Here is a 15959-nt window from a genome sequence, read left to right on the forward strand (position 1 = left end):
CCCCAGCACCTGTGCTACTCAGCTTGAAAATAAAATCATGAACTAAGGACCATATGGGCTTTATTTTCTGGCTGAGCTGGATGGCCAGAACCAAAGCACCGACATGGACGCTTTGTCATGGCCCCACACAGCCCCCACGGAGGAGGCAGGCAGAGAGGGCCAGCAAAGTATCACCACAAGCAGGCCCAGGAGGTAAAACTGACTCTCGGTTCTGTCTACCTGGAGGAAGACATCTGGATCCAGCACCACCAGCCGCCCTGAGGCTCATCTCCCCAAACACCATGCTCCCTTCCAGAACCTTCTGTGCCGTCCTCTTCGTAGGCAACCAGGGAGGAGGCAAATACCCACATGTCCGCACCCCGCAGTCCCTCCACTGAGTCACAACTCACTTTCACTTTCCCAGACGGCCTACCTTTCCTGGCTTCAAAGGTGGGGGTCTGGTAGTCCTAAGCTGCAGCAGGCACGAGGGTCAGGAGGGGGACACAGCCAGCCCAGAGTCAGCGTGGACGGAGTGCAGATTCTGGGGCCTGAGAACCATGTGCCACCAAGTCCATCCAAGGGCTGACTCTGGGTTGAGGCCCCCATGTGGCCTCAGGAGCAGCGTCCAGTGGCCCCTCAGGCACGGCCTTGCTATTTGCACCAAGGATGCAGCTCTGCTATTCTTCCTAAAGTCAGAAAGTGGACAAAGAAACTCATTTCTCAACAAACACAGCAGAACCTGAAAAGAGAGCAGACCTCATGCCTGACGACCACCCTGGGCTCATGCAGTCACAGTGACACGGCCTGGTCCCCAGAGCCAGGGGTCTCAGGAGACCCGGCCTGGGTCCTCCTGGCCCACCCTCTCCAGGCACCTCCTTGAGAAATAGGAGGGGGCTTCAGACCCAGAGAGGAGGTGCTAGGTCCCCCTACACATCAAAATTCATTATGGAATATAAAGCTTATATCAAAAAACAAATGTACCTGAATCTATCCAGGGGAGTCGAGGCAAAAGCACAGGGAGACAGTTCTTAGTGTGGCCAGAAGGGCCCAAGTGTGCTTCTGGAACCTTCCTAGGAAACCCCTGCACCTTCTGGGAACACCTCTCATCCCACATCAGGACAGCAGCCCTGGTCTCAGAGCCTCCTGGGCTATTTTCTTCCTGTTAATGCCCCTTGGCACTTCCTGGGACTGGGAAGCGACACCATCCCGCCAGGGGAAGCCCATGGTCCAGCAGGTGGACGATGACAGGAGCACGGAGGTTGAGCCGCTGTATCCTGCCCCTCCCCATCCCCACACTGGGGAACCGGGGGCTTTGGGGCCCGACTCAAGTCTCCTAAAAGTATCTCAGAATCAGGAGGCAGCAGGTGAGAGGGGCCCTGCACTTTGCCCCTCCCACAGATGCCTCTGAGCATCTCCAGCCTCATGCCTGTGGGAGTGAGGAGCAAGCCTGCTCTGCCACGTGCCCCAGAGCCGCAGAGCAGCTCAGGCCGGGCCAGGACTTCCGAGGGCAACATGGATCCCAATGCGTACACACACATACACATATACACATACTCACGCTCGCGCATGTGCGTGCGATCTGGGGCTCACCCCCACGCTGGACAGGATGCACACGCCATCCTGGAATTGTGTGACCCACTGAGAAGGAGCACAAATCTGGTGAATTTCCTGACCAAGTTCATTTTGCAGAAGCAGAAAGTGGGTGCTCGGGGAGACTGGTTCTCTTTTCAGAGATGAGCATGGCAAGGGCTGCCCTCACTTCTCCAGGTTGGAGCTCAGGAACCCCGGGCACAGGATGGGGGCCCTTGCTTCCACGCTAGTAAAGCTTGTTTGTTGGCCCCCTCCTCCCACCTGCGGGGCCTGGAGGGGGAAGCTGGGTATGCTAAGGGTTCTGCAGCATCTTGGGGTGCCCTTTGCCCCGAGACAAATTTCAGATGAATCTGTGTCAACCATTCCACCTCAAGGGCAGGGTCAGGCTAGAATGAAAAAGGGAGCTGGCACTCATTAGGTTTATTTAAAGACAGCCTCCGCTGTCTCCACCCTGAAAGATGCATGTTCGGGGTTGGGAATGGCACACTCGTCAGACAGAGAACGTGCACAGGGTAACGCGGAGCCTTATTTAGAGGAGATAAAATATTCACCAGGACCTAGCTATGTTTTAAAATGATTATAAATTATTTTAACAGTGAATTTGCAAAGGGTTATAAAAACAGCCATAATATATTTTTTTCCTTAGATTCTAGAATTACCAGTGTGACAGCTAATGCAATAATGATTTGTTTCAAATGCCAGTGTTTAAGCTGTATAAAGCTGATTTTATACATTTTTCCAGTAGGCCGCATTGTAGTTAATGAAATTAAACACACCAATCGCATTTGTCCCCAGGGGACGAGGAACTGAACACACCACTGGTTTATTTTTTTATTAAAATAAATTGCAGCCGGCAAGATGGACTAATTGCATACAGAATTGAAAAAGAAACATTCCATTGATATAATTAAGCCAATTTTCATGGACAGAAATAGTTATAGTGGATATAAAATAAGCAAAGCCTTCACCAGAATCTGACTTTCTTCCCTTTTTTTTTTTTTCACAGAATGTTAACTATTAAACAAATATGTATCTCAGGCCGGCGCACTCCTATCGGCAGCCCCAGGGCATTGTTCCTCCGAGTCCAGAAAAAGGCCGCAGCCTGGCCAGAGCACCTCCAGACCGAGGAGGACTGGCTGGGGAAACCCAGAGACAGGAGAGTGGTCAGAGCTGAAGAGGTCACCCAGGAATGCCCTGGGAGCCCCGAGAGCTCAGGAGCACTGGCCAGCCTGGAATGGCCACAGTGGCCCTGGCTGGAGCCTGAGAAGTGCCCAGACTTGAGGAACAGCGGCTGATTCCCAGCTGGACCTGCAACTGCAGCCGCCAGCCCTGTGGGTCAGTCTGGTCCATGACCACAGCTCCTCCTCTTCCCAACTGCCTGGGGGAGGGGCAGGATTACGTCCCTCCAGATTTGAGGTGGGGGTGGCGGTAGGAAGGTGAGCCAGCAGGTCCAACACCCCCTGCCTGGCTCAGGCAAAAGGTAATAAATGGGGTGCAGACAAGACCAAGCCCTGGTCAATATTCCAGCTTTCCTGCACCTGTCCTGGGGAGAGGACTCCCAGAGCCAAGGGCTAGAGACACCCAAACAAGGCCTCTGCTCAACCTGAGTAGGGAGAGCAAAGTAGAAGAGTCCAGTCCTGGGTAAGGAAAGAATCCAGTATGAAGGAGGCTGAAGGTAGCCAGTTGCATTCACAAGCTATATGCACATAGACGTCTTCTTTGCTTTTTACAAATAGACCTGTTACAAGCTGACCGCTGGCCCTGGGAAAATTCTTAAAACCTGATACATTAAAAAAAAGAAAAAAAAATCCTTGGAATTAACTGCAGCCGGCAGTGCCCTGGTGGGGGGCAGGGTACTAAACAGAAAACCCTGGAGGGCTTTACTAAAGTGACCTTCAGTTTCACGTTAACTTGCTGTGTGACCTTGTCAGGTTATTTGACCTCTCTGTGCCCTGGGTTTCTTACCCAGAAAAGTGGTGCCAGCTCACCATACTTTATCCTTCTCAGGGTCAGTGAAAGGAGGTGATTGAAGTCTCCCAAGTGGACCATGAGCACCTCTACAGGCCCGTCTCCCCGAGGCTGCGGCGGTGACAGAAATCTGGGCAGCGGCTCAGGCTGCAGCCTGCTCTGCTCGGGGGTCTCCCTGCAGGTGCGCGCGGGAGCGAACGGCCCCAGCGCCAACTTGGCGTAAAGCAGAGATCGCTCCTGGAAAGCCGAACCTCCACCCTCACCTCGGTTTTCCCGCACCCGCCCAACTGAGACCTAGTCTTCCGGGCGCTCTCCCACGTATCTCGGGTCCCAGATCCGCGAAGCGACTTGGAACCGCAGACGGTCTGCAGCCCGCGGAGTCTGGGCGAGGGTCAGCAGTCGGGGGAGGGGGGGAGCGGGATGCGGAGGCCGCCCTTTTCTGTCCAGGAAATCCAGGGAGGCTGAGAGCCCTGGGGGCGGACTGCGGCCGCGGAAGCGGAGGGCTGGGATGAGCCCAGGGGCGCTCCGGCGGACGGAGCCACCGCCACCGACCTCAGGCGCGTGTAGACGCGGGCCCCGCAACGCACGCCGGAGTTGCAGCGACTTTGTGCGCGGAGAACCCCAAGCCGCGGTGACTATCGGCTCAGCCCGGGGTCCTCAGGCCCCGCGCCCCGGCCCGCGCCGTCTGGAGCCCAGGACAGCCGGAGTCCGCGCCCGCGGCGAGGCCGGGCCGGTTGGCCTCTAGAAGTTTCTCTGCCGCGCGGGGACGGTGCCCCGGCTGTTCCTTGTCCTCCCGCACCGGCTACGTGAGCTGCAGCGTCCAAGACTTGTTACACGGGTTTGATTCAAAACCTGATAAATTGTATTTAACGCTATTTGAAATTTTTTAACGAAATTATTCACAAGATTTTTAATCCTGGATAATTTTTGTTGAAACTCTAATTATATGGCACCTTAATTACTAGCCCAGCCCCCAAGGATCCCTAATTGCCTCCTAATTGAATAAAACAGGGGGCTAATCGCTCCCACGGAGGCCCAGCAAGCTGGCGACCCTCCCCCAAGGGGCTCCTTGATGGGACCCCCGGGCTGGCCCCACCACCCACACCAGGCCTCTCAACAGAATCGCCGGACTGGGTCACCTGCCCCGCACTCTGCCCAGAGGGGAGCTGCCTGGTGAACTGGGGCCGTTGGAGGGTGGGGGAGGCTCAGCCCGCACCTGCTCCAGGCCAGCGGCTGAGAGGAGAAGCCGGCAGCCCTGAGCAGCATGAGGTGATGGGGCTCAGTAGCCCTGAGCAGCCCCTGGGCCCAGCGGCTCCCCTTCCCCCAGCTAGCCCCAGGGGGAGGTCACGCCATGAACCCGCATCTCCCCTCCCGCAGGTCTCGTTGCCCTGGCACATCCGAGGGGCCCCTGGCCAGCTAGAGCTTGAGGGCCATCCGCGCACCGCCGCGGGGCACCTGGCCTTGGCCGCCAGCCCTGCACCCCGCCCCTCCACCGCGGCCTCCGCATTTTCGTCCGAAGCGGGGAGAGCCGCCAGACTCCCGCTGGACATTTCCTGGCGCTGCTGCCCTACCAAGCATCCAGATGGGAAGCTGCTGTCCAGGCTCCTGGAAGAGGACTGGTAGAAGGGGCAGGATTCCCCCAGGGTGGGAGAAGGGCTGGGCCCAGCAAGTCGGGAGCCTAGTCTGTTTCTGCTGGGGAGAAGGAACCGGCTGGGAGCTCAGTCTGCAGCCAGTCTCCCCAACCCTGTCGCACAGACCCCTTTCCAAGGAGGTATCAGGGGTAGCAGCCCCCACCCACCCCCACTCCCACCCCATCCCAGAGGCTAGGTGGTAGCTGGCAGCTGCGAAGGGTAACTTCCCAGGCCTGAAATATACCGTATCTAGGACTCTGGGGTCTGTTGCCTCCATGGGGATCAGGCCTCACCGGTGCTCCCATGGGGGCCCTGGCTGGACACAGTTTGGGAGGCACATCCTCCCTCACACAGGGTCCCCCAGCTGTGCTGTGAAGAGGTCAGGAGGGCACGATGGCTGTGCTGACCTGCCCACCTGGCTCCCAACAGTGCCAGAAACACAAAGCTTTTGTGTGCCATTTCATTTTTAAATACAGGGCAGGGACGCCTGATTTCCCACTGACTAGCCAAGCCCCACCGAGTGTGAGGGGACCCTGCCAGACCTGTCCTCACCCAGATCAGCCTTCCCAGGCAGCTTGAGACAGAGGGCTTCCAGCCGCTGATTCGTAGCCCCGGCCTGAGAGCCCCAGTGGCCTCTGCCCCTGCAACTCAGAGCCCCCAATGTGGGCTCCAAAGGTGCTACCAGCTCACCCAAAACATAGACTCAGCAGGAGAGAGGCCCTGGAAAGGGGTCCTGGGGACACACAAACGAAGTTAGAGCCCCAGATACACTGTCTGGAGCAGTCCCCAAGCTCTGAATCAGGGGATCACAACATCCCACCACCACCACAACCTGGCTGTCCTTCCATGCCTGGCACATGACTGCAGGCACAGCCCTGTGCAGCACACTGGCCCTGTGACCACGACCTCTTTCCCCTCCCCCAGGCCCCTGACCCTGGCAGGATGTAGCTTGGAGGTGGAGGTTCTGTTGGTGGCACCAGAACTGCCCCGCTGCCATGGGGTTTCAGGTAATGGAGTCAGGTCCCCAGGGATGTCCACATCTGGCAAAAATATCGTCAAAGAAATGAAATTTCCCAGTGGACCCAGTGCTCTGTGTCCAGCAGGCACTGAGGTCCCTGTGCCTGCCTGAACCACCTTCTTGGGGAGGGCTGGGGGCAGCTGTCCTAGCTGTGCGACCCAGGCAGGAGGAGTTCCCCAGCTCGCTCCAGTGTAGCTCCATCTGGGTCTGGCCTGACAGACCTGCTTGGCGCTGCGTTTTTCTCCATAAGGACTCCCAGGAAAAGGAATTCTGTGCTCTGCCCTCCCCTTGAGTCCAGTTCTCCTGCTGCTGAGCCAGGCTGCAGGTCAATGCCAGGCATCCATTCTAGGCCCCGAGCAGAGCCAGACCGGGAATCTTCCCCACCTGTCTGGGGTGGAAGAGAGAGCTGTGGGCCAGACCGGCGGGTGGGGGACGCTCGGAACTTTCCCCGGCCGCGCCGAGCGCAGGGAGCCGGCCTCTCGCTTGCAGCGAAGGCCTGGCGAGAATTCGGCCGCCTTCCACTTTCTCACTTCACCTTCGGGCCCTTCCTCAGGGAGTCTGACCCGGGCGGCCTGCCACCGGGAAGCCGAGTCACTGAGAAGATTCGCGGTGCACAAACAGACCCCGATATACACTTGAACACGCACACTCCACGCGTCTGCCGGCGGACAGGTAACACACACACAGTCCAGCCGCACCAGCCACTAAACACAGGGCCTCTTTCGCACCAAGAGGGGCCAGAGGTCACAGAAGGCCAGGGAGGCCGAGGCCAGGAGCACTGGGCACAGGAGACTGAAAACGGGCGGTTCAGCGAGGGGCCCGAGCGGCCGCGGGCGGGTCCAGGGGCGTCCTGTGGAGGCTGGAAGTTGCTTTTCCCCCGCGGGCCTAACGCGCGGCCTACAACTGGGCGTGGAGCGGGGGCTGTCGGGCCGAGTCGGCCGACCACCGAACCAAGAGGGTAGAACTTCTTCGGAAAACTGCCGTGAGTTTCGCGCCCCCTGGGCTCATGCTTGGGGGCTCGGCCCTGGGCACTGCGAGGCCCGGCCGGGCAGGATCTGGCCCAGGAGGAGCGGACTGATCGGCCTGGTGGTCCCGCAGGGATTCCCAAGGGGAGCGGGTCCCTCAGGGATTCCCAAGGGGGAGCGAGTGGGCGGGCGGCCGGGGAGGAGGGGGCGGCGAAAGCTGGAGGCGCCGAGAACGCTCCCGGCGACGCTCGCCGCTTCGCTGCAGCCGGGCCGCGGCCGGGCTTCGGGAACCGCGCTCGCCGGGCCGCGGCGCCGCTGCCCCCACCTGCCCGCCTCTCGGGCCGCAGCCCCGGACCGGTGGGCCTGGCAGTGAATGGAGCCAGCGACCGGGGCGCGGAGGGTGCGCGGGCGGCCCCAGGCGCCGCGGCGGTCTGCCGGGCGAGCGGCGAGCGCACCCGGCCGGCGGCGAGGACCGGGCCGGCGGCGGGCTGTGCGCGCGGAGCCCGGGGCTCGGCCCGAGACGGAGCGAAAGAGAAAGTAAGACCGGGGACCCGGCAGTCTCGCCGGGGGCAGCTCAGTCCCCGCCGGGCCCCGGGGCTGTGCCAGGCGAGCGGTAGCGGGAGGGTCCGAGCGGGACCGAGGTCGGGGTGGCGGCGGGGAGGAAGGCGGCCCGGTGGGGACCCTCCTGCCGGGGGCACCGGCGCCGGGGCAGCCGCGCGGGCTGCCGGAGTCGCAGAGAAGCGCCCGCCGCCGCACGGGGCACCAGTTGGGAATAAACTTCACGACCACAGTTCCAAGCCCAGGGAAACATCTCCATTTTGCTCTCCCAGTGGCTATGGCTATCCTGCCGACACCACCCCTGCCTTTGCGCCCGCGGAGCCGGGTGGGCGCCGGCCCGCGCCCCCTCCTCCGCCCCCTCCCCGGCTCGGGGTCTCCCTCCTCTGCGCCCGGCTGGCGGACGCCAAAGGCGGTGCTCTAGCGCCCACTATTTCAAAAGCCCGGAATATGATTTGACCAGGACTGAGAGCCACTCGGAGAGAGAGGGAGAGAGCGAGCGAGGAGGAAAAAGTTGCTCTCCCCTTTCGTCAACTTTTCACTAACTTTCGCTTTTCGCTCCCCTCCACCCCCAGCCCTCCCCCTCCGCCCCCCTCCCCGGCCCCCACCGCGCGCCTCGGGTTCCCGGGCCCGAGCGCCTGACACTGGGGGGGGGGGGGGGGAGGGGGTTCGGCGAGGAGGGGGCCGGCGCCTTCGGGGAGCGCGCGGCCCGGGCGCCCCGAGCCTCCGCGCCGAGCCCGGCCGCCCTGGAGCGCGGGAGGCGGAGCAGCCCCCGGGCCGCGCGGCCGATCCGGGGGCCGAGAGCCTGAGGCACGCCGGCCGCGCCCCGACGCGCACCCCTGGCCCGGACGCCCCGGCCCGCGGCCCGGGCCCGGCGGCGCGGCGCGGCCGAGCGCGGGAGACTTACTTTTGGCTAGCTTCCTCGCCCTCGCCTTGGATCGCATGGTGTCGGCTCGCGGAACCTCTCTCCTCCTCCTTGAGTCCAGAAGCAGCTACACACTATCTTCATCTCCCCAGCATTGTCAGTTTGGACACCTTCGCACATGCGCACAGAGCACTCAATCTGACACCCCTCGCCGGGGCCAAAAAAACTTTGCAATGTATTCATCGTCTTCATCGTCGCGCCGCCGCCGCCGCCGCCTCCTCGGCGCGGGATTGGGGGGCTCTCCTCGGCCTTCCCGGTCTTCACCTCACTTATCTCTCACCCCCCCCGCCCCCTCCCTCCCTCCCCCCCCCTTTTCCGCGCAGCTAGGAACTGGCCCTTTAAGAAAACATTCCGTGCTCCGCGCTCCCGCCCGGGGCCCGCACCCCGGACACTTTAAAAAGACCCAGGTGGCCCCGGAGGCGAGGTGACTCCCCCCCCTCCCCTGCGTCGCGTCGCGCGGCTGCTCCCGCCCCAGCTGGGCCGAAGATGGAGTGGCGGCGGCGTTTGTCCTCAAGACTTCCTTGGATCTGGGGGCAAACGCGCCGACAGTTCGGACGCGGGTCTGGCTGGTTTTGCTTCGTTTTATTGCATTTTATTACTAATTAAAAAGCTTCGCGTTCACCGTCGTCCCAGCCCGCTTTCCTCCTGGCTCTCCCCTCCGCCCCTGCCCCTGGCTCGCGATCTCCCGAACCCGGCTCCTCCGAAGCCCCTTTCGGGCCCCGCCGCCCCCCTCGGGCCTCCCCGGCCCCCGCCCCCTCCCCTTCGCCCCCACCCAACCGCTCTAGCTTCGGGCTTCGCGGCTCAAAAACAACAGCGGCAGCGCCGCCAGCTCCGCGCTCAGCCACTGCCCGGGCCGGCGGGCGGGACTCGGACCCGCCGCCCTCGGTCTCGCGCGGAGCTGCGGGGAGCAGCGCGCGGGGCACTGGGGAGGTGGCACCCGGGCAGCGGTCCCAACGCCCGGCGCCCCGCACCTCGCCTCCCTCGGGCAGGCCTGCGCTCTCCTGCCTCCGCGGTCCCAGGTGAGTACCCAGCGGCGCGAGCGCCCAAGCTGGGCCACCACGAGCGAACGGAGCCTCTGGGGACACGTCCCCCTCGCCTCTCGAGGCCCAGGTGCGTCTCGGGCTGGAGAGCGGGCGGAGGAGCAGGTGCCGGAGTCCGGGTGGGAGCCGACTGGGTGAGTGTTTCTTCTGCCCCGCAGCCCTCAAATTAGGAGGTGCGGCAACGAAGGGGCAAGGCTGGGCGCAGGCCGGGTGTCCGGGCCCAGGGCCCTGGAGGGGACGGTGAGAATTGGCCTGTCGAGCATGTTTGGGATTCAAGAATGAATTGGAAGCAAACGGAAGAGCTGACATCCCCGCGCCCTTTCAAGTACCGGGGTTCTGCCAGTCTCCGGGACTTGGAGCTGCCCGCAGGGTTAGCCTGAGCCGGAGAGGGGTCCTGGGCAGCGGTGCGGGGTATCTGTTGCTCCGAGGGGGTCCAGGCGTGCCCCTCCCCTTTGTTGTGCAGGGAGACCAGTGGGGCCTCCTCTGGGATCTACATTCGGAGCCCCGTGCCCTTGCCATAACGGAGGTGAACTGGCAGTGTCCAAGGAACTACCCTGAGATCCCGGAGTCTAGCAGAGGCACCCTGATGGCGAGGGGTGCATGGCCCACGCTACCCCAGAGGAGAAGCCGCTGGAAGAAGCCTCGCTTGTCAAAAGCCAGCGGCAGTGTGCTGGGCCTTCCGCCCTGGCCTCTCTGTAGTTCGAATTGCTTCCCTGCGGGGATCCCAACCCTGACAGAGCCCCTACTGCTGGAGGGTGTCCAGTCTGGAGCCCCCTCACCGCCCTGGATGGAGAAGGCACTCTCTGCCCGGCTCTGGTGCCCACCGACTGCCACCTCCACTGTTTCCAGCCCTCGGTGAGTGTTGCCCGTGGTGGCAGCGAGGAATTCACCCGCAACTCAGTCTCATGGCCCACCCGCCTTTCGGCTGCCTGTCCCCCACCCCAGCCCTCCCCCTCGTCCTGTCCCAAACCCTGACCATCTTTCCTCGGAGACTTCGATCAGAGGGCTCCTGGGCCTTGCTACTTGCCCCTCAGGGGCTTGCAGGGGAGTCCGCACTTGCAGGCGGAGTAGGGCATGGCTGCAGGTCCTAGTGGTCTCAGACCTCCCCTCTGCCCAGAGTATGTGAGGGGAAGAGTCGCTGGGAGAGGGAGGAAGGTGGCTGGAGTCCTTCATTTGGAACTGTCTGCTCCACCCAACCACCACAGGCTCTAGCTGGAGCAGAACAGGGCTGGGCGCTGGCCAGAGAAAACACAAGGTCACCCTCATACCTCCGCACCCCATATTCTCCCAGCTCCTTTAGGCCAAGGGTGCTACAGTGGCTCCTGTGAAGCACCCCCACCTGCTGTGAGGGTCCCTTCCCCACCCAGATCCCCAGCTTTGCACTGTTTCTCTCACCCCGAAGGCACCCACAGGACCCGAGGTCAGGAAGGCCCAGCTTCCTTCTGGGGGTGCTCCAGCTCACTCAGGACCTCTCCACGCTCCCTCCCTCAGCTCAGGAGGTGATTAAAATTGTGGAGCACCCTTCAGACTCTGGGATCACACCCTCGCCAGCCAGCCCGCCAGCCCGGGGAAGGAGGGCAGGTGTCCTGCAGAGAGAGCCCTTTGGTGCCCTTGTCTCTTTCCTGTGGTCCCCCAGGGCCCTGGAGGGTGGGGAGGGGCTGAGCTCAGAGCCTGCCTGGGGAGGGGTAAACTAGCGATCAGAGATGGCCAGGAAGGCAGCTGAGGTACTGACACCCCCAGGGCACTCTCTCAAATTAGCCTCGTCAACTAGAGAAGCCCCGGCAGGCCGTCCCCAAGGCCATGGCCCGGCCTGGCCAGGCCCTGCCCCCGCGTGGTGAGACTTAGACCTGACCAAGAGCAAGCAGGTCAGGCTTCAGGGAGAGTACTGGAGAGTGAAGGGGTGGAACAGAGAAAATCAAAGACAGGTCCTCCCGGCAGCCAGCTCCATGTCCTGCCCCGCTTCCCCTCCACTAACCCCTCCCTGCTGACTTTAGGAGTCTTGGGGAAACAAGCCAGGCCAGTCGAGGCAGAAGACAGGCTGTTTTCATTTCAATGGTGCTAAAAGGTTGAAAGGCTGTTTTTCAAAGTGAGCTAAACTTTGGGGATTCTCATGACTGGTGCAGGGACTTGGGGACCCCGCGCTGGGGTTGGGGGTGCAGAAGTGCCACCCATCCCCGTCGTCCCTGGTGCCCTCCTCAGGGGCACTTCCAGCTCTGTCAGACCATCCGAGGGCGGATGGGGTGTGGGCAGCCGTGTGCTCTACACCCTAAGAAGTTTGGGAACGGACTTCAACCCTGGGATCTAGGGCACTGGAGAGGGACTTTTACCAGCAGTTTCTGCCACAGTCTAGAATCCTGCTTCAACCCGGAGCCCAGCCCACTCCCAGCCTTCCCAGCAAGAGAGGAAGTGTGGTTGGAGACCCAAGACCAGATGAACTCTTTTGGGAAAAGGCTGGGTTTGGGAGGGAGCAAGTGAAATTAGTCCTGCAGGGCTGTCAAGAAGCCTCTGTGGGCCTGGGGCTCCCAAGAAACCCAGACCAAGGCGTCATGCACTCCCAGGGTCCACACTGTGGGGCTAGAGGGTCCCTTTGCTCGGCCAGGAGCAAGTGGGCCCCATGCCCACTTGTGGAGGCCTGGTCTGTGGAGAGGAGGTCTGTATGGCGAGGTTTGTGTGCCTGGAGGTGCAGGATCAGAGATGCCCAGAGAGCCCCTCTGCTGACTGCGGCTGGGAGGTGGGAATGGGCAGCCTACGACCCAGATGCAATGACCCTGCTAGGTTCTCCTCTGTGCTCACTGAACTTGACCACTGGCTTCAGGTACTCAGTCTCCCGGTTCCATCGGATTCCAGGTCAAGTTTTGTTCACCCTCAGATTCTTGCTCTGGAAAACAGTAGCTGGGGAAATAAAAGCAAGCTCCATTAGTTTATAAGCCGGGGCTCCTCTCTGAGTTCCGATTTCCGGAACTGCCCCAGGAGGGGGTCCAGACCGCCAGCCTTGCCCCACCTCCAACTTGGGGCCAGGCGTCCGGCTGAGACAGAGGTCTCCCTCTCTGGGCACATTCTGCCCAGAATGGGAATGGCTCCTATTTGAGCAGCAGCAGGAGGAAGACCACGAGGGACGCTTAGGGACAAGCAGTATGGTTCCCAACTACACAGAGAAGAAAATGGAGATGGTCTCGGAGGAGCCCAGTAGGGGACCCTTCGGGGACTGAATGCCTTCCAGCCCAGGGTGATCAGGGTTTGGTCCAGCAAGGGGGTGGGGGGCACAGACAACCTACAGAGCCCTTTCTTCCCCAGCCGGACCTCCACACCGGCCTGCCATGGGTGCTGCCCCAGCACTGCGCCTCACCTGGAACCACAGGCACCTCCCTGGATCCTGGGGCTGATATTTCAGGCTCCTGTTTGACCCTCTTCCTACCCCAGACCTAGAGGCACTCGCTGTGACCCAGGCAAGGTTACAGGACAGAAGGACACAGGTCCTGATTTCTGGCCCAGCGAGTTCAGAAGCCATGTGCCAAAGCCTTCCCTCTGCAGCTCAGAGCAGACTCCTCCTGGCAGGGCACCCACACCGAATCCCTGCTTCTGGAGTGGGTTGCAGAGAGGGTCTGGATGCTTCCAACCAAGACTTCCCCGGGAATGTGAACCATGCAGCAGATGCCGAACAAACCCCAGATGTTCAGAACCGGGGCAGGGGCAAGCTGTCTTCTGTACACGGGCCGCCTCCTGGGAGGGCCTGCTGATTCTTCTGCCTGGTCCTGGAGTCCTGGCCTGGGCACCACCGCTCAGGAACACAGGTGCCTGGGAATCGCAGCTGGGGACTGCCCCAGGCTTCGGGAGGAGGCGTGTAACCGGGACTTTCGTTTTCTTTCTTTTTCTTTTTTTTTTAAAGAGATTGAGGCTGTGGGCTTGACCTCCCTCCTTTGAGCCAGGTGGGAGATGGCCCCGGATTGCCGGCCCAAACTGGCGGCCCAGAAAGCGCAGGAGGCGCCCGGTGACTCCTTCCCCGCGGCGCGCCAAGCGGGCCGAACTCCGCGGCTGAGTCTCGCGGCTCCAGTCACCGCGCGCGGGCTCGGGCTCCGGCCTCGGAGAGCGGTAAACGGAATCGGTTTCCCACGGTTTCCCCCTTCATCCCAGGGCCTTTCAAAAGCCGCTCACGAATTCCGTCGTCCAGTTTGCGCGGATTCTGAGCCTCGCATTCACCCAGTGCCACCTGGAAAGGGGACCCTCGAGCCTCCCGCATTCCCGGGCCTCCAGCCCGTGCACACGGGGAGCAACTTCGTTCCCCTGAGCGCCCTGGCCCCACGACGCGGGCAGAGCTCCGCCCGGTAAAGGTGGCACTGTGGTCGCTCCGGAATGCTGCCCGCGTGGACGCGGCCGCCGCCTTCTGCTCCCGGTTCCGGCTGCGCGCGGGCAGAGCCCTGGAAACAACGAAAACGGCGAGCAGCGTTGCTTTCCGGATGTCGGAGTCCCGGAAGCCTCTGGGTGCGAGCCGGTCCTCCGCGTCCCCAGACGTCCCAGGGCCGAGCTCACCGCCGGGCCGCCGGTACCGAAACAGACTCCCCCAGTCGGCTTGCCGGCAATCCACGCCTCGGTTTGCAAAGCCCTCTCCTCCGGACCTTGGTCCCTGCCCTCCCCGCACCCGACCCCGTTAGTTTGGAAACCAAATTTCTCCTTTGGTCCCTCTGCAGACGTGACCCCAGAGGAGGACCTGCGGGGAGATGCTTCTCCGAGCCTCAGTTTCCCCACCTGTGCAACGGGGCCATAAGTTCCTGCGCCCCTCCCAGGGTTGATATGGGATTGGCAGGGAGAGAGGACCTGGAAAACGCCCGACGGGGCCCAGTTCTGCCCACCCTTTGGGGCCAGGTTTGCGCCGGTGGGGTTCAGCTGTCGTGCACAGACTCGAAGGGGCCCAGGTTGCGCCTAGCGATCGCCGTCCTCCTTCCATCTCCTCCATCTCCCCCCGCCGCCCTCACCCCGGAACTTCCCTCTCCGCGGGCGCAGTGGTGGAGGTGTGAGGGTCCCGCTTGGCGCCCAGGCGTCTCCGCTCAGCCTCTGGCCGGGGTGTTGCTCGCCCTGGGCGGCTCTCTCAGGTTCCTTTGAGGCCCCGCGTGCAGAAAGATTTTTAAGGCAACAGGCTCCTACTGTCGGGGTGGTACCACTGGACACCCCAGATCTCGCAAAGGGTGGGTGATGGGACTGCCCCGGGAGGGGACAGGATTCCAGCTGAGCTCCTAGAAGGGAATTTACCACCGCCCCCTATATGCCGCGGTGGGGGATGGCCAGTGGGTCTGGGAGGGGCCCTGGGGCATGACCTTGGGTTTAAAGATCAGCCTGGGGACTTCCTTAGTGATCCAGTGGTTAAGCGTTTCCCTAGCAATGCAGGGGCTCAGACCTGATCCCTGGTCAGCGAGCTAAGATCCTACATGCCAACATGCAGGGCCAAAAGATTAAAATTAAAGAAAAAAATATCAGCCTTAAACTATGAAGCTGAGCCGGTAAGGGAGAGAATTGAGGGACTGAATGCCTTCATTCAGGGGAGGGGCATGGCCTGCTCAAAATGTCCTGGCTGCTCACTGCTTCTCTGGACAAGACCATTGGAGGGTAAGGGGGTGGGGAATCGGGTGGCCAGGGGAGACCAAATGGACACACTCTCCCCAGGTCCCTTTTACCTGCTGCTAAACCAGTCATTGCAGGAAGCTCTCTTGAACAAGCAAGAAAACAGAAGAGCCCAGAACCGCCTCAGGCAGGGGAAAAAATTACCCCTCGTGCTGCCTGACCCGAAGCTGACAGAATCGGTCGAGGATTCCTGTCCCCTGGGGCAGGGCCGCCTGCTTCTGCCTCAGGCACCCAAAGCCTTGCACAACCCTGGGGCTGCAGGGAGGGAGCGGGCACTCGCGGTTCTTGGCTGTGCTGCCCCTGACAGGACTTAGCCACCTCCGAGGCAGTGGAGCTCCCTCCTCCTCCGCCCTCGCACATCCGCAGGAGGTTCCCTGGTGAAGGAAGGACCAGTGGTGGCCAGAGTGGCAGGTCAGGGGACCTCACTGAGGACTGAGGGGCTAGGGTAGCAGCCCCTCACTCATGGGAGTCCCCCCACCCTCGCAGTGGTATCAGTGAAGTTATTATGAGTGTCCTGCTTGGTAGGGGGCAGCAGAGGGACTGCCTGAGCACTGCCCCTGCCACTCACACAGGACGCCCCCTGCTTCCCTTCCAGGACAAGCAGGCAGCTGTTGGGGCGGGGTGGGGTGGAGGGTTGGGGGGGGGTAGGAGTGGGTGGGAATGGGGGTGGGGGGT

General features: G+C 61.8%; 1 protein-coding gene across 3 annotated transcripts in view; it reads right to left on the reverse strand.

Annotated features, from left to right (window-relative positions):
• Nucleotides 1–8745, reverse strand: part of PRDM16 (PR/SET domain 16) — a 411934-nt gene extending 403189 nt beyond the window's left edge. For all 3 annotated transcript variants that reach the window (XM_024976786.2, XM_024976785.2, XM_024976787.2), the window contains exon 1: nt 8614–8745. In XM_024976786.2, coding sequence (XP_024832554.1) covers nt 8614–8650 — 37 coding nt within the window. In that variant the 5' untranslated portion in view covers nt 8651–8745. The remainder of the gene's footprint in view (nt 1–8613) is intronic.
• Nucleotides 8746–15959: the final 7214 nt, after the last annotated feature.

This window comes from Bos taurus, chromosome 16, assembly GCF_002263795.3.
Source record: "Bos taurus isolate L1 Dominette 01449 registration number 42190680 breed Hereford chromosome 16, ARS-UCD2.0, whole genome shotgun sequence".
NCBI lineage: Eukaryota > Metazoa > Chordata > Mammalia > Artiodactyla > Bovidae > Bos > Bos taurus.